Raw genomic sequence first — 22,561 nt, 5'->3', positions numbered from 1 at the left:
GTTGGCTGCCGGGAGCTAAAAATGTGCCAGGGACTGATAATTGAAGCAGAGGATGAACAAGAACTGGTGGCTGTGCTCATGTTCTGATGTGTTTTGGTTTATCAGCAGGGATGAAACCCAACAGACTTGTCCCAGGATTGGGAAAGCAACATTTCCTGGCAGGGTTTTGTGAGGGAACTTCCTGCTGAAAACAGCTCCCACGGGCTGTTCCTTGGGGATGAGACAACATCAAGGCAATGCTCAAGGTCTGTGACAGCACCAAACAGGGATCCTGAAAACCTCCTCTGGTAGGTGGCTGGGCCTGGATGCAGAAAGCCTGCAGGCAATTAGGGAAATAACTTCATCCCAGCTCTGGGAATGATTTTGGCCTGATGGGAAAGAGGAAGGGACCCAGTTTGGATCACACTCACTGGCCAAAGAAAGAGGTGTGTCAGCAGTGCACACTTTGTAACCTTACAGTTTATAAACCTCTGATGTTGTGCAGGGGAGCCTTTGGTGGAAATGCCTCAGCATAATCCCAGCCGAGGGGACTGGTCTCTGGAAAAGAAGGAGCCTCTCAATATTCCTGGAGAGTACATAGGGCTGACATCAGTGAGGCAAGTCTGGCAGAGTGTTCCTGTGAGGGGGAGTGACTAAGTGGCAAAAACGGATGTGGTGCAGCTGGTGCTGTCTCGCAGTGGGGTACTGAAGGCACCAGGGACACTGATTTCCAAGGATAACAGCAGGAAACGCTTTCTCCCTCTGCTTCCCACGTTTTGTATGCTCTGCAAAGACCTATGTGACAGGTAGCAGGTCACAACTTGGTGTCCAAGTTCTCCAAGGGCCTGGAGTGACAGGACAAGGGAGAATGGCTTCAAATGGAGAGAGAGAAGGTTTAGACTGGATTTTGGGAAGAAATCCTTATTGTGAGGGTGGTGAGGCCCTGGCACAGGTGGTCCAGAGAAGTTTTGGATGCCCCTGGGTCCCTGGAAGTGTTCAAGGCCAGGCTGGATGGGACTTGGAGCAGCCTGGGATGGTGGGAGCTGTCTGTGCCGTGTCCTTCACACATTAAGTCATGTTCATCCTGGCTATGTCCTGGGTGTTTTTGCCTTCTGCAAATATTTTTGGGACCCCAGTGTGCACTAGACAAGGGCTTCTGTGCCTGGTGGCTGTCCCCCCTCAGTGACCCTCTGTGTGAAGACATGAATGTTCTGAGGGCACTGAGAGCATGAGGTTGGTCAAATGCCAGTTGGGACAAAAGTAATTTCAGGAGATTTCTACTGACTCAGTAATTTTGCTGCATGCACAGACTCAGAACTGTCACCCCAAGCTAATCATTAAAAAACCATTAATGGTTTCTGAAGTGAGACAATTATTTCCTTCAAAACTCAATGATTTTGAGTTGCATCAACCTGAACTGCTCCACCTCTATCAGGGGTAGAAGCACAGAGTAGTCCCTACCCAGCAGAGCATCTTTTCCATGTTTGTCTGCACATCCCAGAGCCTATGTGCTCATTGTTTATCTGTGCTCTCCTAAATGCCTGACAAGAATCCCACACTAGAGCAACCTGAAGCTAAAAATAATTGTATTTCACTAACCAACAGCAGCTTTTCCTATGATTTTATCCCAAAACTCCCAGAAAGCCTGCAGCATGGAGTCACCCAAAAAAGTCTGAATTTCCTGCCTGGAATCTGCTTGACAAGAACCCAAACTTCTCTCCATGCCTCGGTTTCCTGGCTGGCCCCCAGCTCCCGGGAACAGCATGAGCTAATGCTGTTGTAGTGCTCTGATGATGTAACCCTTTCCCAGTGATTACCACAGTCTGACAAAGCCTAAAATTGGCAGCATTGGCCCCCTGCCAGCTCTGTCCCGTGAATGGTGACTCATCTTTCCTGGCTGTGCCGTGTCCTGTGTGTGACGGCGACACGTGGTACGGAACAGACGGGGTTTTATCAGCACTCCAAAAATAAGAGCCAGAGACATGGTAAGGTGGTGGACAGAGAAGCTGCAGGTGGGGATGGGTGAAGGGATGATGTCTTTCTTTGGGCTGGCTCCAAACCCTGCTGGAAAAAGAAAAAATAGCTGTCCCTGGCTCTGAAGGCTCCTGGATCCCACCGCACCGGGACAATACGACTGATGATGGGACAAGCTGTCCCATGCCAGCGTGCCTCAGGCTTGGCCTGCTCTCAGCATGCCAGAGCAAGGCGTCCTCAGTGCCGCTGCCAACTGTGGAGATGGCTTTTTGATGCTGCTGGGAATTGGCCGGGCACCAGAGGCTCCTTTCCAGCAGGGCACCAAATTGCTCCCTGTCATCCGGCTTTGGTGGGAAGGAGGGGAAGGCAGGAACAGAGCCATATGCCCCAGTCTGGCAGAGCACTGGAGTCATATGAGTGGCCTCCCAGGCGAGCTGCTTATGAGTTCAGAGCTATCTGGGCCTCCTTGGGCTGCTGGTGAACATTTAAAGGGAAACTGTGGTGGAGTAAGGACAAATTTTCAGGGCAGATCCTCCAGGCCCAGCAAGAACATCCCTTTCCCACATGGCAATGAGCAACTGCTTTTCTCCTTGTGCTTCTTCTGTCACAGAAAACAAGGCCTGGGTGATGGAGACGTCTCCTACTTCTTTTAATCCCCAAGGAATGACATGAGAAATAAGGAAAAAAGAAAAACTGCCTTTGGGCAAAGTTGTAGCATCTCTTTTTTCCTCATGACCTGTCACAGAACCTGAGCTAAAGCCCAGAATGTGGCCCTGGTAGATCTTGTCCCCACCTCATCTCCTGTTACTGAGGACTTTATAAGGCAAAGACTTCTTTAGAAATACAGTGAAGTTCTCTTGGTGGATCTCAGGAAAAATGCACCAGTCAGGAAGAGGATTTCTGCTTTGCAGACATAGGACTTTCCCCCACAGAATCTGCAGATGCAATATTGAATTTTGCACTGATCCCCATGGGATCGTGTAGAATGAACCCTGGTTTATTTATGAGGTTATGGGACTCTGCACAAATGGGGACAATTTTGTGTTGTGAGGTCACAGAGATTGAGTTTGGGGGTTTGGATTCCTGTTTGAACATTGTTGGACACACCTGTTTGGCCTAGGCCAGCATGAAGGGTCGTACACTAACTTTGAGTGCTCCTTCAAGTGGTGAAAAGGATGAAATTTCAAATCTCATGAGTCTTTTTTTCACTTTCACTGGAGCCCTGTGGATTTTAGTCTCCTCAGTTGTGTTCAGTTTTGATATCACTTGAAACTCACATTTTTGAACACCTACAGGCTGAAGGTCCCTTTCTAACTCAGTTGACCAACTGAGTCTTCTAAACTAAGTGACAGGAAAAATGATCTTTAGTTCACCCCTGCAAAAAGGAATTATAAATGATTATAAATGGTCCCCAGACATGGCACAGATGAGGGAGAACGTGATTAAAGAAATAGGAATTCACTTTGGGAGGAACCAGATGATTTGCAAACTCCACCAGGATAACTCTGCAGCCAGCACACATCTGTATCTGAGATGTCTGAAATCCATTTTAAAGCCTAATTTGTATCACTCTGCTTAAATAAAATGACTCCCCCAAACCCCTAAGTTAATGTTGCTTTTCCTTAAATACATGAGCAGCTTCAGCCTATTTTTGAGGGCTGTGGAGAGTGCAAACACCTCCCAAAATCCCAGAGACTCCAGGAGGACTTTGCAAAAGGAAGGCTTATGCTGCTTATCTCTCTCAGATCAACTGTAGGGTTATCAAGGAGATGGACACAGCATCTGTGGAGAGATGTGGGGTTTTTTGGAGGGAGAGACCCTGTGCTGAAAACTGCAGCCTCATACAGGCAGAAATCTTTGTTTAAAGAACTCGTGACATGAGTGGAAGGACGTTGGTGCTTCAGCTAAATCTCATTAAGCTTTAAAGAAGCCATGTAAAAAAAAAATTAAAAATTGAGTGGAAGCAAACCTCTTTAAGAGGAGATTTATGCCAGAAAAACTGGAATGCCTCTCACCTCCCTGTCTGTCTAGAGGCTGAGTGTCTCCTTTAAGCTGGTTTGATCTGCTCCTTCCCACTTGGCACGGAGGAAGCAGCACCTCTGTGGGGTGAAGGGGTTAAGGATGGTTTGTTCTGCAAGGAGTGAGGTGGATTATCTGCTGTGAGTGATTATGGAATGAGGATCTGGGTTGCTGAGTTTTTTCTGTTGTTAATGCTATGTTTTCCCCCTGCAAATACATGATTTAATTAATGGGGAAGCCCTCTGGCCGTTGTTGCCCAGGAGTCTGAGGATGGACACCCTTTTATCTTCTCCTAAACCTCAAACACAGTGAGGGTGACTGAGGGACAATGCTGCATCCCCTCCAGCATCCCTTCCCCTCCTTCAGCCTGACCCCAAGGATAGGTATAAATGCATCAGATTCCCTGGAGAAAGGGGCTGCTGCCGGTTGAGCATCTCATCCCACCTCCTTCAGCTGCTTTGGGCATGAGCTGTTCCACATGTTGGATCCATCCTTATTCCCTCACCTTCTCTTGACTCTGCTTTGGGCTCACCCAGCTGTGGTTGTAGCAGATAAATCCTCCACAGAGGGGCTGCCTACCAACACCAGCTCCTTCCACATGGATATTCAGGAGCTGATGTTGCTCCATTTGCTCCACCAAGCAAATAATTCCAGCTCAGGCTCTCAACATTCACCTTCCACTGCCCACTTGATGGAGTTCTCACCTCTTTTCTCTCAATGCTCCCTTCTGTTGTTCCTCAGACAAGGGCAGCTAAGCTGGGATCTGCTCTGTCTTGTGCTGGGGATATGATGAAGGAATGAATCCTGACACTCATGAAATCCCAGCTTGAATCTTGTCCCAAGTTTTACTGAGGCTGGGTCTTGACCTCAAATTCCAGCCCCAGCACTTCTGCTGCTGGACATTCTCACTTTTGAGTGAAACTCCTCTGTTCTTTGGGTACTGAAGGAACAACAGACACAGGTCCCACCCAACCCTCTCACACAGGTACCTCTGATGGTCAAAAAGCTCTTGCAAGGCATGATGAAGTTTTTCTTTCTTTCTTTCACCCATCCAATAGATTGAAACCCAGGAAATTAAGCATTATCCTGGTTGTATCACTTCCTACTCATCCTTCCAAGATCAGCCCTTTCTACCACCATGCTGTGTGGCAGAAATGCTTTGGAGGAGATGCTCTGGATGTGAGTAAAGACACCCAATCTGTTCACCCTTCTTTCCTCAACAGCTCCCTTAACACAGGAATTAGGAGACAGAAGCAAAACCTCCTGATAGCCATTCCAATGATTCCCTTTCTAAAGCTCCTTAAATAGAAGTTGTTTGGGGAGAAGTGGAGCCTGGACTTGGCATTACAATCCAAAGAGCAGGGAGGGCTGGGGCTTGGAGGAGGGATGTATGCCACAGGAAATGGTGAACTGACCTTGTCTGGCACTAAATGAATCCATAGGAATCTGTGGGGGAAGTATGGAAGCAGCTGGAGTCTGGACACATCAGCAGGGACAGTACCTGGGCTTTTAAGCCCTTCCCTGGGCTGTTTTCTCATTCCTCAGGGATGCAGCTGATGCTGTCCCTGTTTAAAGGCAGAACTGGCCCCTTCCTGTGACGAGCCACGCTCCCACAGACTCGGTGAGCCAGGAGAGACTCGATTTGATTTTTAAACACACTGCCTTCCTAACAGTATCCATCTCCCTTCACTTTTCCCCTGCTGGAAGTGAAAATCTACGATGCTCCCTTTCACAATGGCTCCTCTCAGCATTTAATTTGCTTTTATATAATTATGGACTGGCTGCGAGGAGGAGAAGGAGAATGAGAAGGAGGAGGAGGAGGTGGAAGAAAGAAGCACTGAACGTGCATGGAGGAGCTCTAGGAATCCTTGCACCGGCGGAGTCAAGGAGTGCTGAGCAAGCTCCGCTGCTCTCATCCATCAGCGCCCGCATCCCTGGCACGGGCGGGGAGGGAGGCAGGGAGAGGATGCACTGGGGACCTGGTGAGCTCGGCTGCTGGAGCGTGGCGAGCAAAGAGCCCTCCAGGGCTCGGGGAGGCAGGCGGGGACGTGCGCTGCCTTGGAAGAGAGCGCTGCCTTGGAAGAGAGAGCGCAGCCGGCTCGGCGCGCTGGATGGAGGAGCGGAGGAACTGCAAAGCCCAGGAAGGGAGGGGAGGGGGATGCTGGAAAAAAAAATTATGCAGCTCGTTCAGTGGATTAGGCAGCCGTGCCTGGAAGTGGCAAAGTGAAAGAGCCACGGATTTGAAAGCCTGGAGGGATTATTCTCCCGCGTTGTCTGACTCGCGGCACAACACAGAGGCCAACAAACTTCACCCGGCGCTTTCTGCGGCGAGCCCAGCAATCTGCAGAACGCCCTGGCAAACCTCCTGGGCTGTGATTTCTGCATTTTCAGTCGGGTTAATAACGTTGGAAGCAGCAGGAAAAAGGGGGCTGGCAAATGTGAGCCATTCTAGCAGGAGTTGTAGAAAGGCATATTCATCATGTCAGCACTTTGGAGGCCTGGAGAGCTCGTGATGAGAGGTTTCAAGAAAAGACTGCATAAATAGGAGGAGGGAAGCTTCTATAAACAACTGTGATGGACATGCTGGCAATACAGGGGAAAGGGAGCGTGGCTGGCCTTCCTTGATGCTGTAGATAGTGGTGACCTTGGCAAAACCAGCAAAATTTAAACCCCAAAGGAAATTCCAATTTCAGTTCCTGCCTCAGCTCCAAAAACTCCTCAGAAATGACAGGCGTCAACCAGGCTGTCTTTGGGAAGCTGAGTGTCACCCTATGGTGCACGAACTGAACAGAGGCTGAATAACCAAACAGCTCCACTGCTGGTCCTTGGAAAGGATGGTTGTCCCTCAGGCTGGTCATGCCAGGGCTGGGACAGGGCCATGTCCCCCTTAGCTGGGACAGATGCCCCATGCTCAGCACATCACAGTGGTGGACACTGTGGTGGGCACCAGAATTGGCAAAATATTCCCTATGGAGGCTTCCAAGCCTCCTCTTATCATTTAATTGCCTTTCCAACTAAACCTCCATAACATCCTTGTCCCTACACAATCCTCTCCACTGCCTTCCCCTTCTCTTTTCCTGGGCTTGGTGAGAACCATGGTACCAATGATAAGACCTTTAACTCCTGGGCACTCATCAGAAAAGGCCCTACAGCATTTAGCTGTTAAACCCCCCTTTTATACACTTAACACCATCAGAGCATTGCATAGGCATTGAACCATTTGTCCTCAAAACACAAACTCAAATCTGGCCAGTTTTATCACCCTACTTATGTAAGGAGGGAAACTGAGGCAAGGAATGGTCGTATTTGCCCAGTGCCAAGCGACAAACGAGTGGTGCCACAGCAGCAAAGCCTGCTTGCCTCCTCCTGACACCACCATCATTCCTTTAGCCTGGACTGGGTGTGGAAGAGCTGAATCCCATCTTTTCCTTGACACTGACTTTTTTTTTTTTCTCCTCAGAGGAAACGAGCAGAAATTTTACCCAGCGAACTCAGCAGAGATTTGTCACAAAGCGGCAACCCCCAGCCAGGGTGGGAAGTGTGCAGCACATCCATCAGCTGCTGGGCACTGGGAGCAGAGGGGAGAGGTTGGAAAGGTGGGGAAGAGAGGGACCACTTACATGGTAATGTTTCTGCACGGTTCTTTTGGATCATTATGCAGAGCTGTAGCACCAGTTGAGGGGCGCTCTCGAGGAACGTTTCCAGGAGGCGCAGCATGTTCACGTCTGCATATTCGTACATCATAGCCCAGTAGAAACGCCGCTGGTGTTCCTTCCTCCTCTGGCTCTGGATCCCCAGGTACATTGTTCGGATATACCTGCAGGGAACAGGAGGGAAAAACTGGGTGTGAGATGTTGGAGTTGCAGCAAAATCTGTTTCTGGGTTTCTGGGGAGACATTGGGGTTTGCGTGGTTCTTCCACTCCTGTCACTGTCATATTTTCTGAGAAATCCCCTTGCCCAGGATTCTTCTCCTGGGAAACTGAGAAGCCCCAGAGGAAAAGAAAAATATTATCTCATTTGCTTCTCCTTTATTTGGAATGTGGTTTGGAGATTGTTTATCCAATATGTGAATTGGTTTTATTTAATGACCAATCATGGTCCACCTATGTTGGGACTCTGGAAGCTTTCATGAGTTTTAATTAGTATCTTGTTAAGCCTCCTGTATGTATCATTTCTCTATTCTTTAGTATAGTTTCAGTATAGCATAATATAATAGAACATAACGTAACATATAATAAAATATTATATAATATATAATATATAATATATAATATATAATATATAATATATAATATATAATATATAATATATAATATATAATATATAATATATAATACATAATATATAACATATAATATATAACATATAATATATAATATATATTATATATATAAAAATATATAAAAATATATATAAATTAGCCTTCTAAGAACATGGAGTCAGATTCATCAATTCCTCCTTCATCCTGGGACCCAGCAAATACTACATGCTCCCTCCTGTCAGATCTAAGGAAAACTTTTATAATCTGATTAATCATTAATGTTAGAAAAGACCTCCAGGATCATCAAGCCCAGCCTTAAACTGGTTGCCACCCTGAGAACAAGACATAATGAGGTGCATTTGCTGTTGCAAGGGTAGAAAACTTTAACTGCTACCACCCAAACATGAAGCTTGGGAGTAGGAAATGCTTTTGAAACACAAGAAAACAATCCCTTCACCTTATTTTCATCACAAGAAGAGAACCCACATAAAAAATACTGATCCTAACTCTTGGAAGTGTCTTGACAGACCATCTAAACCCCCTCAGCACTCTGGTAAGGAGCTTCTTACAGACTCCAGAGCTCAAGAAGTGTTTGCACCACGCTCTCAGGCTCATTGTGGGATTCCTGAAGTTGTCCAGGAGTTGGAATCTGACAATCCTTGTGGGTCTCTTCCAGCTCAGGATATTCTGTGATTCTATGATTTGACCCTGTTTCATCATAGGTGGAGCAACGAGACACCACCTTCACCTGCAGCATGTGTGTGACCCACAGATGTGAAAGGCCACAGTTTGTCACTGGTCAGCTTTGAGACTTTGGGCAATGTTGGAGTACAAGGAGGTGTCTCATGCATGGACAGGCACAGCTCTACCATTGCCTCTGTCTCAGGACTTGTGGCATTTAAGAAAAAATCCTAACAGAGTCCTTTTTAATGCCTGTTGATATCACAGAATCCCAGAATGGTTTGGGTTGGAAGAGACCTTAAAAATCATCTTGTTCCAGTTCCCTGCCATAGGAAGGAGCACCTTCCACTATCCCAGGTTGCTCCAAGCCCTGTCCAGCTCAGCCTTGGACACTTCTAGGGATTGACAATCCAATATTGTGCCTTCTTCCTTCTCATCCTGAATGGTGGCTGTAACCCCGTTTGGGATGGGAACCATTTCACCTAATGCCGACCCTAAATCTGCTCATCGGAGCCAGTCAGTCGTCGGAAATGTCCCCTCCCGGGACTGTTCATCTGTCCCAGCTCGGCTGCCAGCGCGGCAGAGGGATGAAACGCCTTCTGGAGGCTCTGGGAGGGGCTCCCGGCACAAGCTTTGGGGTTTGGCCAAAACGATTAGATCATCCCCTGCCTCTCGGGCGAGACTGCACAGCCGGGCAGAGCAGGAGGGAAGGGCGAGAGCCTGGAGAGCCTCCGGATCTCCGAATTGCACCAGCAGGGAAGGGGAGCTGGGAGAGAAACAGGGGCAGCTCTGCGAACCCTGTCCTTCATCCAGCATCTTGTCCTTCCTGACCGGCACAGGAGGCGAAAAAAATCCCAAAAAGAGGGACCGCAAGGACACCAAAAAAATGACGCAGGAAAGCCGCCAGATGGGGCTCGACACTCGAGAAAATGCTGCGCCAGTCATACGACACTGGTGACACTGGTGTGACATCCACAGCAGACCCCGATGGGACGGAGATGGCCATGGGGCACCTGCTCTCCCAAAATGTTCAAATCCACCACCTGCATTTGGAATTTCCATGGAAAGACCCCAACCCCAGGAGCTGCAGCATGACACAGGAATCCTGCCTTCCCTTCAGCCAGGAATTAAATAAATGCAGTTTAGCTGGAAAGGCAAAGTCAGGGCGAGTGTAGTGGCTCAAGGAGAAAGCAGAGAAAAGGAGAATGCAATGGTTTTTGTAATGTCAGTGACACAGGGACAGCAAAAACCAAGTGGTGGTGCCCATAATGTGCTGCCCACTGGCAAAAGCTCCATAACCTCTGCCAAATTCCACCAAATCTGTCCTGTAGTCCTGGATGGTTTCTCCCTCCCCATAAGCTCCCATTCCTGCCTGTACACAAAACCAAAACTCCTTTTCAGAAGGTTAAACCACTCATTTCTCATCACCTCAGCCACAGACAAGAAGAATTTGTTGCTTTTCACCCTGCAGCAGTCTTTTACCTGTTTGCACATAGTTGCCATGTAAACCTTTCATTTCTCCAGATTAAAAAAAAAATCACAGTTCCATAGAATCATAGAATTATTAAGGTTTGAAAATATCCCTAAGAACATCGAGTTCAACCATTCCCCCAGCACTGCCAAGGCCACCACTAACCCGTGTCCCCAAGTGCCACATCCACATGGCTTTTAAGTCCCTCTCCCTGACCAGCCACTTCCAATGCTTGATAACCCTTTCCCTGAAGGAATTCTTCCTGATGTCCAACCTGAACCTTCCCTTGTGCAATTTGACGCTGTTTCCTCTCATCCTGTCCCTTGTTCCCTGGCAGTAGAGCCAAATCCTCCCAGCTGCCCCCTCCTGTCAAGAAGGTCCCCCTTGAACCTCCTTTTCTCCAGAAAAGAAATTATTTCAGTGCCTTCTCACAGTTCCTATTTCCTACCCCTCTACTCTCCCACACTGCTGTTCCCAGCAGCTGTCTCCACTTTTGGGTTATTTTTAAGACCATCTTTACTTTTCCCAGCCCCCCATTTGGCTGAATCAAGCTGCAACAATGACACTGGGCCAGTCAAAAAGATCAGGAGGAAATTATCAGAAGGGACACAATGTTCTGCAATGACTTCTCCTGGATCCCTGGGGTAAGGGTGAATCTCTAGGGATTCACCACCATCCACAGTTTAAGCACAGATTTTTCTTACTGGCCACAGAAAGAGGATATGACACCAACCCATGGAGGCAGAATGCATGGGAAAATATTCAAATTCATGGGATTGACACAGTGTCCTGATCCTGTCTCCATCAGTGGCAGTGGCACAAACACCAAGTTCTCCCTGACTGCTGAGCCCACAGCCTTCAGCAAAGGTCACCTGCATTGTGCCTCTTTCATGGAAATTGAGCCAGAGAGCACCAAAGAGATGCTCTCAAAGGTTTTTTTTTAGCATCAAACCTCAGATCTTTTAGTGCTGTCCCCTGCCTCCACATGAGTGGAGCACAGCCCTACCAGCTGATGCTCCTCCATCCAGAGTGGACATAATTCCTTCCCAGCATAAATCCCAGCCCTGCCCAATCTGACCCTAGAAGACAAATCTGTCCCTATCCTATGGGGCTGTGACTTCAGGAACCCCTTGGCAAATGTTGGGCAGTGTGAGCAAAGCAGCTCTGAGGGCCATTTGCAGCAAAAAGTAAATTAACTTCATTTTTCTTCCTCTTCGGTCCATGAAAAAATGTGGTGCTCTGTCTTCAGCATCCTTCAGCCCCAAATCTGGCAAAGAGAGGAAAGGAATGACTGAGATCCCGTTCCTTCCTCATGCCAGTGGGTTGTGATAAAAGTAATAAAGTAATATTTCCACCTTGTGGGCTTTCAGCATGTAATAAATACCTACTTAATTTCTACTTAATTAATCAACATTAAATTTCACCCAGCTCCAACATTGATAATTCTTAACCCTATTTCCAAACACCAATGTACAGAACTGGTGTAAACAGTTTTATTCCAGGTCATCTGTTTCCTTCTGTTATTTTATTTACTTGAGGGTCTTTCAAACCTTTCCTAGCATTGGTTAAGTGAAGACAACTTAAGAAGAATTAAGAAAAAAACTAATCAATGTCATTTCACCTGAAATTCATTGTTCCCGGTCAAGCTGGTGGCAAACAGGCTTCTATAATTAGACTTTAAAATCCATATTCAGGCCTGATCTTCAATCTTTAGCAACATGATGCTTCCTCTTATGTCAGTGAAAACCATTCACTGCTCTGTGCTTTTGAAAATCAGGCTAATTTATTTATTTAAGAGCTTAATTTTGGATACAGGAGCCTAACTTTGGGCTTTTTTTTTTTTTTTTTTTTTGAATGCTGGTTATTTTTATATAAGAGTGTGTGTATTTGTGTGTATTTTTAGTTCTAAGTCTCATCACTTCAAGAGATAGAACTAATTTGGGGTTGGGAGGGGGATTGGGGTGATGGTTTTTTTTGTTGTTTTTTTTTTTTTTTTTTTAGTGCACAAAGGATTGGCTGTCCCCTCCCTCCTGGCAGGGCTCCCAGAATTCCTGTTGGTATAATTACCCTCACTCTTATTTACTACACATGTCACAGCAGCACACGAACTGCTGGGGTCAAAGTCACTGCTGTCCCCGCTCCAAAGTGCCTTTTTAAGGAGCCAAATCCACCAAATGTGGTCAAATAACCTTTGGAAAGAGCTGCAGGAGCCCACCAGGAGGGAGAAGAGGAGATGCGATGCTCCTGCTGTAAAAACACAGCCCACCCTGAGCTCTGTGGACAAAGCTGCTCCATGGGGATGACAGGGGATGGATTCTGGAGGCTCTGGTTTTGTAGCATGAAATGAAGCAGTCCCCGGCCAGCTGCAAGGCTCAACTCTGTGTGGCTACATCCATCTAGTTGGCCCTGGCCAAAACTTCCAGGGTCTGTGTTGATAATTTTACAGGGTGAACTATTGCAGGGTCGTGCCTGAGCCTTGGCAGGGTTGGATTTGCTGAGGTGGCACCAGGAAATGTAGGAGGATGCCTCTGGCAATGGGCTAGTTGAGGGGAGGAGGATGAGTGTCAGAACCCAGGAAATTCCTCTGGGGGGAAAATTCCCAGGAAATTCCTGTCCAGGGACTCAGAGACCCTGGCCCAGAGCCCAAGACCCCTGTGCCTTTGATCTCGACCCATGGAAAAAATTACCAACCTTATATGAAGAATTACAAGCCATGAAAGTTTAAGTAGAATGATAGTGAATTTGTCCCAGGGTGAAAATGGATTTTTTTGGGTTTTTAGAATGGGGGTTCAGGAGGCAAGATGGAGGAATCTGGGCATGTTCAGTCTTTCTCCTTCTTCCTAGCCTCCATCTTCTGCTGTGATGGTGACACTTTTGGATTGGTTTAGAGTAGAAGCTCATTGTCTAACATAGGTGACAGGTATTGGAAAGTAATTGTAAATAATGTACACGTAGTTTTTAGTATAAAAAGATTCTGAGAGATGAGGATGTGTAAAAGGGTCAGAGCTCTTTTGGGAGCCCAGAAAGGCACATCAGGACAGGCCCTGGGCTGTGCTTTGGGGGCAGGAGAGTCCTGGTGGCCTGTCCCACACAACCACAAGCTGACCAAGGACAGGAATCTCAGGCTGTAGCAGTCTGATCACCTTTCCTGAGGCCAACAGGCCAAGATGCAAGAAATGAGCTCTCTCATCCTCTAAAACCAGGAAACTTCCTCCATATACAGCATTGGGAATGATTCCTGGCCCTTGTAGACTGCTGAAACCTGCACAGGTTGTGACGACTTGGGACAGTCTGAATATGACTGGACCATTCTAATGATTATATTCAGATTTTGGCATGGAATCACAGAACATCCTGAGTTGGGAGGGACCCACAGGGATCACTGAGTCCAACCCCTGGCCCTGTACAGGGTGTGGTGAAGTTGCAGTGCCCATGAGCAGGTCTTGAAATGACCTGGTTTATTGGTACACGTACATGGAAAATGGATTTTGCTCGTGCCCAGCCCTCTGTTGGGGTGGAATGCTGGAGAGACAGCTCTGATGATGTGATAGCCAAAACATTGGGGTGTTACCAACACCTTCCCAGCTCCAAATGCAAAGCACAGCAGTGTGGGGGCTGTTGTGGGGAAAACAAACTCCATCTCAGCCAGACCCAGAGAGAGAATCACACAATCTCTGAGGCTGGAAAATATCTCTAAGATCAAGTCCACCCAACATGTCAGCATCATCATGTTCACCACTGACCCATGTCCACAAATGCCATATCCACACTTCTTGAACACTTCCAGGGGTGGTGGCTCCACAATGTGATGGTGATGCCACAATGTGTCACAGCTTGAGGGCGTTCCCTCTCATCCTGTCCCTGTTCCCTGGGAGCAGTGCTCAAACCCCTCTGGCTGTCCCCTCCTGTCAGGAGTTGTGCAGAGCCACAAGGTCCCCCCTGACCCTCCTTTTCTCCAGGCTGAGCCCCCTTTCCCAGCTCCCTCGGCTGTTCCTGGTGCTCCAGCCCCTTCCCCAGCCCCATTCCCTGCCCTGAACACTCTCCAGCCTCTCAATGTCCCTCTTGTCATGAGGGTGCCAGGGCTGTTCCCAGCACTGGTATCAGATTAAGCCCTTTTCTGACCCAGAGATGGGACAACTGAGAGGCATTTAAAAAACTTTTATTCCATTTTCAGTCTCATATGAAGGGTGAGACAATACAGATGTTATAATTCATGCTATCACAATCTCTACAAATCCATTTCCCACACACTGGAAGTGCCCCAGCAGTGCCAGCACAGTGGACATTCACTGTCCTGGCCCTGCTGGCCACACTGTTCCTGGATATTCCAGACAGGAACCCCTTGGGTTCTTGGTCACCTGTCACTCTGCTGTTCAAAAATGTCCTGTGGCACTACAGGACCGTGGTTGTGACCTTGGTGACGTGGCAGCAACACCCATCATATGGATGGGTACCATCCCATGGCACCAACCTCCTCCATGGTGCTCCCTCCTGGAGGAAGAGGATGGGAATGGGGATGGGAACGTCCTTCAGCTGAGGGCTCACCCTCCTGCCACCTCATCTGCCTATCAGGATTTTTTTTTTTTATTTTCTCAGTGTTTTCCCAGGATTTCCTTGGAATTCAGTGTTTTTCCCCTCAGTGATGACCCCTAGCACAGCCCTCAGCCCATCATCCCCTTCATGCTGAGAGCTGGCTCCATGCTGACTTTCCCTTTGCCCTATAGAGATTTTTAGGATTTTCTCAGGATTTTTCTCAGATTTTCTCAGGATTTTCAGGAGATTTCCCATATTTTTCCCTGGAATTCTGTGTGGTTTTCCCCAGTGATGACACGGGGCACGGCCTTCAGCCCCTCATACCGCTTCATACTGAGTGACAGTTCCCTGCTGATCCTCCCTGGGCCCTATTGGGGTTTTCGGGATTAGATTTTCATTGAATCGAGGTTTTATGGATTGGATTGGGATTTTTGGGGGATTTTCTCAGGATTTTTCCCAAAACTTTCCTGGAATTCAGTGTTTTTCCCCTCAGTGATGACCCCAGCATGGCCTTCAGTCCCACATCCCCTTCACACGGCGTGATGGCTCCTTGCTGATCCTGCCTGTGCCCTGTTGGTTTTGAGATTACATTTCCATTAAATTGCATTTTTTGGGATTAGATTAGGATTTTATCAGGATTTTCTTGAGATTTTACCATAATTTTCCTGGGATTTAGGTGTTTTTTCCCTCAGTGATGACTCTGGCGGGGCCCTCAGCTACTCGTCCCCTTCACATTGAGTAACAGCTCCGTGCGGGTTCTCCCTGGGCCCATTTGGGTTTTTTTGGGATCAAATTGGAATTGGATTGGGGTTTTTGGGATTAGATTGGGATTTTTGGAGGATTTTCTCAGGGTTTTCCCAGAATTTTCTTGAGATTTTCCTGGAATTCTGTGCAAGGGACCTCGTGCACTGGAGGGTGTTCCCAGATTAAAATCCCTCTCGTTGGAGGGGAGGAAACCAGGCCATGAGTAACTGCTGGGAGCAGAGTCTGCCTGAACATCCCCTTACAATGAGGTTACGTGAGGGCAGATCTCAGCTGGAGCGAGCTGGCATCCACAGGGCTCTGGCAGTTTACACCAGCTGCGGCTTTGGCCCGCTTTTTTAATTTTAATGAATTATTTTCATTCTAACTGATGTAAAAGGAATGGGAGATGCAGCACTGGAGCAAAAGGGGAGTAGGAAAGTGAAATGCTGTCTATTAAAAAAATCAAACTCAAACTTGGATTTGCCTTCACCATTAATGTGCTCAATATCAACATTTGCTTGTTATTTTCTTTGTTATAATGTCACATGCCAGTGATAAGGATTCACAGATGGATTGTTATTGTTCCTAGTTTGAGTATCAAAATAGGAATTACAGGGTCTCATCCAGGTGCTGATATTCCACAGCTTTTTCTGGCTGCTCCCACAGCATCTCACTCCTCCAGAACAAGGGACTGTATCCAAGCTGTCTCTAGGGAGTTTTTCCTGGTCTGGTCTGAACCTTGAAGGGTGTGCAGGATTTGTTTTCACCAGTGCTGGTTGTGTTGGGTCAAAACCATGCTAAACTGGCAAAAGATCACTTTTCACCTCAAAATCAAGAAAGGGATCCTTATTTCTGCACAAACTCTAATCCAGCCTCCTCACAGGTCATCCCATCCACATACACACCTAAATAATTATTTTGATGACCTTCATCAAGGCCCTGATCTTCAGAACTGGGGTTCTTGATGCTTTCTGACAATTTTGGGGGATTTTCTTATATGGTTTATATCTAAAAAGTCAATAAAATGCAACAAAAAGTGTGTTCATCAAGGAGTTTAACCCTTCTGCCTTGCAGTTTCTGATCTAAGTCTTATCTACTTGTTTCTATCAGCTCCCATTAAAGAATTAATAATTTGTATTACAAACTCTCACTTTCTGCCAAATTTGCAACTGAAATTTCTGTTTGAAGGAGTGATTGCCTCAGACTTCTGCTGCACAGAAGAAACTGTTACAATTTCATATTCTAAGCCAGTCTGAAGCTGTTTTAAAGCACAGATGGCTTTACTACACACAACCGCAAAAGATGCAACTGATTTATAAAACTTATGTTGGGAAGGATCATATTGTGGAATCACAGAAGATTTTAGGTGGGAAGGAGATTTTAGAGGTCTGTGGACCAAGGCTACCATCCAAGCAGAGATAACTGAAGTTAGGGAAGGCTGGTTATGGTCTGGTGCAGTTGAGTTTTGAAAATCTCCAAGGATGGAGATTCCACAGCCCCTCTGGACAACCTGTTGCAGCATTTAACCCCAATCCCTGCAGAATCATGGAATCATTCAGCTTGAAAAAGACCTCTTGAGTTCAACCATCAACCCAGCATTGTGGGCATGACCAAACCATGTCCTCAAGTGCCACATCCACTTTTTTTTTGAACATTTCTGGGGATGGTGAAATGATTTCCAGCCCAAGATCACTTCCACTACTTGAAGAAAGTTTACAAATCAGCCCCTCCTTGGAAAAAGTAAATTTCATCCTTTAGATGGAATTTAAAAAAACAAATAAAAGCATGACACTGTAGCATTTTTAGGATCTGGTTCCAACAGCTTTGGTATTTGCAGGCTGATTTAACTCATGATAATCTGGGGATTCTGATACATAAAACAGGGCTCTGTGATTGATAATTCCTGAGCAATGTCCCCAGCTCTTCTGAAATTATTGCTGGTGAAAGGGACATAAACCTACACCCCCTCCTCTGGGGCAGCACTCCTGGTCTTGGTTCAAATCCCTTTTTCCTGATGGTTCAAGTGGGTATTTGGGACTGTGAGAGCACAGGCAGAGCTGCAGGTGTGATTTCATCCTGCTGACAGACACTGGGGTCACAACCTCCAGCAGCTGCACAGGGCAGGAAAGTGGGGCAAGGGCATCACTGCAGATAAAACTCCAGAGGCCAAAGGTGCAGGAGCTGCTCGTGCTGCTCCATCTGGGAGATGTTTCTGGGATTTGTTTCTGTGACTGCTCTCCTTCCTCAGCTGCAGAGAAATTTTCTCTGACTCACAGGCTGAAAGATCACAACCAGAAGAAGAGAAACAAATCATAAAGAAGTGCTAGCCCTAAACAGCCCCACTTTTTGGCACTGATTTGTCACTCCTTCCCCAGCCTGGCTGTTACTGAACTATCCTTGCTTAGCCAGAGCCTGTCCAGTGTTTCTTTATTTGCAAAGATAGCCATGAATGTGTTATTGACATATTCCAAAACCCTAGTTTTGGAAGCAGCCAGGCAGCCTCTCCTTTCTGCATCCCCATGGCTGAAGGGTTCCCCTGGATATCCAGGTTGCAGAATCCCCATTTCCAGGTCTCTGCTCAGTAATTCAATACAGAATCAGAGAATAGCTTTGCAGCAGCAGCTACCATTGTTTCCACCCAGACTCCTAGAAATCATGTTTGTGTTTTCATTTGTTAATTATTTTCTGAGACATAGAGCTCTAAAACAGGAATACAAACCCTAAGACCTCTCCAGCACCATGGCATGAATGCCCTTTTTTAAAATTTCAATGTGGAAACCATCTCCATGCTGCATGAAGGAGGAGGCAGAGCAGCGGGGGCTGCCAGAGAGGGTATCCAAGTGATGGGTGCTACAGAGACATGTCACAGCATCTATCACACGTGGGATGGTCCTAGCACTGAGCCAAATGCTCTCTTTTATCATGGATTCCCCCTCTAAGTTACTGATGAATTCTTAAACCCCAGTCCCTTCCCTATTTTGCACATGCTTATTTGCTTTAAGGATACTCCAACACTTGATGCTGTCGCCTCCGGCAAAGCCTTCTGTTTTAAATCAAAGCTGTTAAACAGCTTTACACGGGGACCAGGAAGTTGGACTCACACTGAGCTTTTGCTTCAAGTGTGTGTGTGAAAATAAGGTTTAGTGTCAGGGCTCTCCTCGTGGAAATGAAGACGGTCCCAGTCCAGCCAGTCCTGCAAGAGCAGCTGAAAGCCTTGAAAGGAAGCAGGGATGTTTCTAAATGACTTGTCTTGGCTCCAAGCAAGGGAAATTCCCTGAAATGCCAAAGGAAATCCCAAGCAAATGCCTGAGAACACCCAAAATGTGATCTCAGGGGCACACGGGAGCAGTCACCTCACCCTTTGAACAGGATGGGTCACGTTACAGTGTTTTAACCCAGATGGTCTTCAGAAGAGATTTGGGCATCACCAGAGCCATGGGGTAGCTCAGGGGAGTAGAAGTTGGCATTGCTCTGGGATACCAGTCAGTGACAGGGACACGTCTTCATCTCCTCACAGAGACCCCTTGGTGGGGAATGCAGAGCAGGAGAGGGGAAAGAGAATTTTTGCTATCAGTAAGTCCTTGGAGATGGACATACTTGTGGTTTTCTCGTCCAAGGTTTTCTCACTTCTTGGAGGGTTTAACAGAGAGCTGAACAGACACTGCAGATTCCCTGTGGTCTGCACCCTCAAAAGCCAATGTGGACCCCAGGATCACAGTAACAAAACTGGGAGTTTGTTCCCTCACTCAGAGGGAGACATTTCCATTCCCACTCTGGCTGCTGGAAAAGACAAGGGGGTCACCTCTGTGTCTGGGAGATCAGATATGGATTCTAGGAGAGCATTCACTGAATTTACAGTATTTACTCTCTCCCCAGCCATCAGGGTGACTGATGCTTCAGCAGGACCTGAAGTCACCAGACAAGCAAAGCAAAGCCTCTCCTAACCCTCCTTTGTAGAGCTGAGGAGGTGGACGCTCCAGGATTTTCAAACAGCATGCCAGAAAAACAGCAGCCAGGAAGGGTTTAGGGGAAAAGGATTCTGCTTAGGAAAAGGAGAACTGGTTCTTGAGGAGCTGGTGCAGCTGCAAAGAAGCTGCTGCAGAGCTGCCAGGGTCAGAGCTGTGGCTCGCTGCCAGCTGCAGCGCGCTCTGCCCGCCGCTTGCATCCAGAGCACCAGGGCTCCCAGAAAATCCTCAGGATGCTGTTCAGCAGCTACCAGGCATTCCCGAGCCCTTCAGAGAGCCAGGAATGTGCCTTCAGCAGCACATCCCCGTCTCCCCTGTGCTGCAGGGGTCAGAGGCATCCCTGGAGCAAAGCTCCTTCGCACGGGGGCTACGACTGTCGCCTTGGCTTTGCCATCCCTTTGAGGAGAAGGAGCTAAAAATTGGGTGAGCGCCTGTGAAATCCTGGAAGAACAGCCTCAGATCGTGGCTATTTTTAGTTCCACAGAAGCTGCTGCATACATTAGTGAGGGCCTGCCTTCCTCTCCGGGCTCGAGAAATCACACGGTGTCCTCCCAGCCTGCCAGGAAAGAGTTTAACCCTTGTTGTCCCACCACAGTCAGCCCCAGACAGCTGCACCGTGATGGGGACCAGAACAAGCAGGAGAAAGGTTTTCCTGGGCATTTTGGCTCTTGCAAAGTAAAGGAAGAATGTCTTTGTCCCATGGGCCTTGTACCATCATGTGTGGTGGGAGGAGCAGGGACTGGAAGAAAATTCCAGCACAGAAATGGGATCTGCCTGCCACCACCATCGTCCCTGTCTGAGGAGCAGCCACACTCCGGGCTGAGAGGGGCAGGGAGCAGCTCAGAGTCTGCAGAACTTGAGAGTTCATTCCTCAACTCTGGTGACCTCTCATGGTAGCCAGGACAGGTGACATTCACGAACTGCCACGTGTTGCCTTCAATTCACCCACCACAGCATTACAGGCTCACAGAATGTTTTGGGTTGGAAGGGAATTTAAGGAAATTTAAGCCTCATTTTGTTGCACCCCCTGCCACTGGCAGGGGAACATTCCAGTATCCCAGGTTGCTCCAAGCCCTGTCAAACCTGGCCTTGGACATTCCAGGGATGGGGAAATTAGGCAACACGAGCTACTTAATCCAAATCTGCAATCTTTTAGCCACACAACCTCCTGGGAAACGAAACCTCATCACCACACAGGCCCCTCAGATCCTTGGTGTCGCATCTCCTTCCTCCCACTGGCTGTGTATCTGCTGCTCCAGACACATCACACCAGGAAAACCATGGCTGGGACACAGAAAGGAAATGAGGCCAGGGATGAGCTCACCAGCCCGCTGGAACTGTGATGCCTTTCAGCGCACAATTAACAAAAAATAATTGCAACGCTTATTCCTCCACTTTTTTCTCGGAGGGATGAGGAGCAAAGCCTGATCCCTGCACTTCACACCCACAGTGCCTGTCAGCTCCGCTGCCCGTGCACTTCCACATTTTTCCAGCTCTTTAATATTTATTACCTCTGCTGCTTTGTATTACTCATCAGCTATTCCTGGCCAGAGGAAACGATGTACTGGTGGGTTCTGGAGTGTGCACGTTCCCTGTTCCTCGAGGGGGCTGTGAGTACAACAGCACCTCTTAACTCTCACTCACTGCTGGGCCAGTGCAGCCTCCCATGGCTATGGAGGGTGGATACTCAGACAAGCCTAGCCATCCCATCACAAGTGGCTTTCCAAAGGCCACCAGGATGTTTTAGGCCATCAGCAGAGGAGACACAGCCTTTTTGGGAGGTACAGGAACCTTTCCATGGGTGTATCCTGCTGATCCCTGCAGGAACATCCCTCAGGAAGTTCACCTGCGCATCCTTCCCTTCTTCACTCATTGTTCTTTTCCAAGTCTCCTCCCAACCCTGTGGTTAACCACGGGCCTGCCAGCCCCTTTGCCTGCAGGATTTCTCCCATCTGCTGGGGGCTCTAAGTAAGGATATGTATCATAAAACTCAGCAAGTCAGGCTGTGCAGGAGCCTGTGTGTGGCAGCACTTGCAGTTGTTCCATTTAACAGGCAGCTCAGGGTTAAGACTGGTTCTAAACAATATCGCAAAGAGGACCATCTTCTAGTGGTCATGTTCAGGAGAAGAACCAGCCCAGGCACTGCACTACCCAGTACAACAGCATTTTTACATTTTATCTGTTCTCCTACTAATTTAAAATGAGCTTTCTGCTTGAAACTTAATAAAAGTGAAGCCACCTGACCACATCCTTGCTCCACCACCCTCCGGGTGCAGCTGAGTCCTCTCGTGCCAGCAGCCAGCTCATCCAAGTGACACAAATGAGGTCACAGGAGCTTTCTGCCAGCGAGCAGCATCTGGGAGGTGAGGTGTGGAGTCCTGCAGCTCAGCCCAAGGGAGGGATGTTCATGCACAGTTAGGTGCAGAAATGGAGGCAGAGAGGTTAAGTGACTTCCCCTGGGCAAGTGGTGGTTGGTGGGGTTTAATTTAGAATGGGATGGGATGGGACGGGATAGAAATAGGATAGGATAGGATAGGATAGGATAGGATAGGATAGGATAGAATAGAATAGAATAGAATAGAATAGAATAGAATAGAATAGAATAGAATAGAATAGAATAGAATAGAATAATTTCAGATGCAAGGACTCTGCAATGACCATCAAGTCCAGCTTCCAGTTGGGGAGGCCCTTGTCTCTCTCTGCCTGCTGGATGGGCTCCTTTTGGAAGTGCTTAATCCAAAGGAAAGAAAGCCTTTCATTTTCACACACGTTCCTTTCAACCTCCTGCTGCTCCAAATGCTTTCCCAGCCCATTTGGATGCCTCTCACACACCTGCTCCAGCCCAGGCAGCTGCCCTGCCCTGTGTGGAGGATGTTTGCATTAACATTGACTGTTGAAGCTGCTTGGATGAGATCTATCCCAGAAGCACCAAT

General features: G+C 47.7%; 1 protein-coding gene across 1 annotated transcript in view; it reads right to left on the bottom strand.

Annotated features, from left to right (window-relative positions):
* Positions 1–22,561, bottom strand: part of XKR6 (XK related 6) — a 179,203-nt gene that overhangs the window by 13,902 nt on the left and 142,740 nt on the right. The window contains exon 2 of the mRNA XM_064709946.1: positions 7,593–7,789. Within this exon, the coding sequence (XP_064566016.1) occupies positions 7,593–7,789 (197 nt within the window). The remainder of the gene's footprint in view (positions 1–7,592; positions 7,790–22,561) is intronic.

The sequence above is a fragment of the Zonotrichia leucophrys genome, chromosome 3 (assembly GCF_028769735.1).
Source record: "Zonotrichia leucophrys gambelii isolate GWCS_2022_RI chromosome 3, RI_Zleu_2.0, whole genome shotgun sequence".
In the NCBI taxonomy this organism is placed as follows: Eukaryota; Metazoa; Chordata; class Aves; order Passeriformes; family Passerellidae; genus Zonotrichia; species Zonotrichia leucophrys.
The sequence above is the reverse complement of the archived record's forward strand: the minus strand, read 5'-3'. Positions and strand labels throughout refer to the sequence as shown.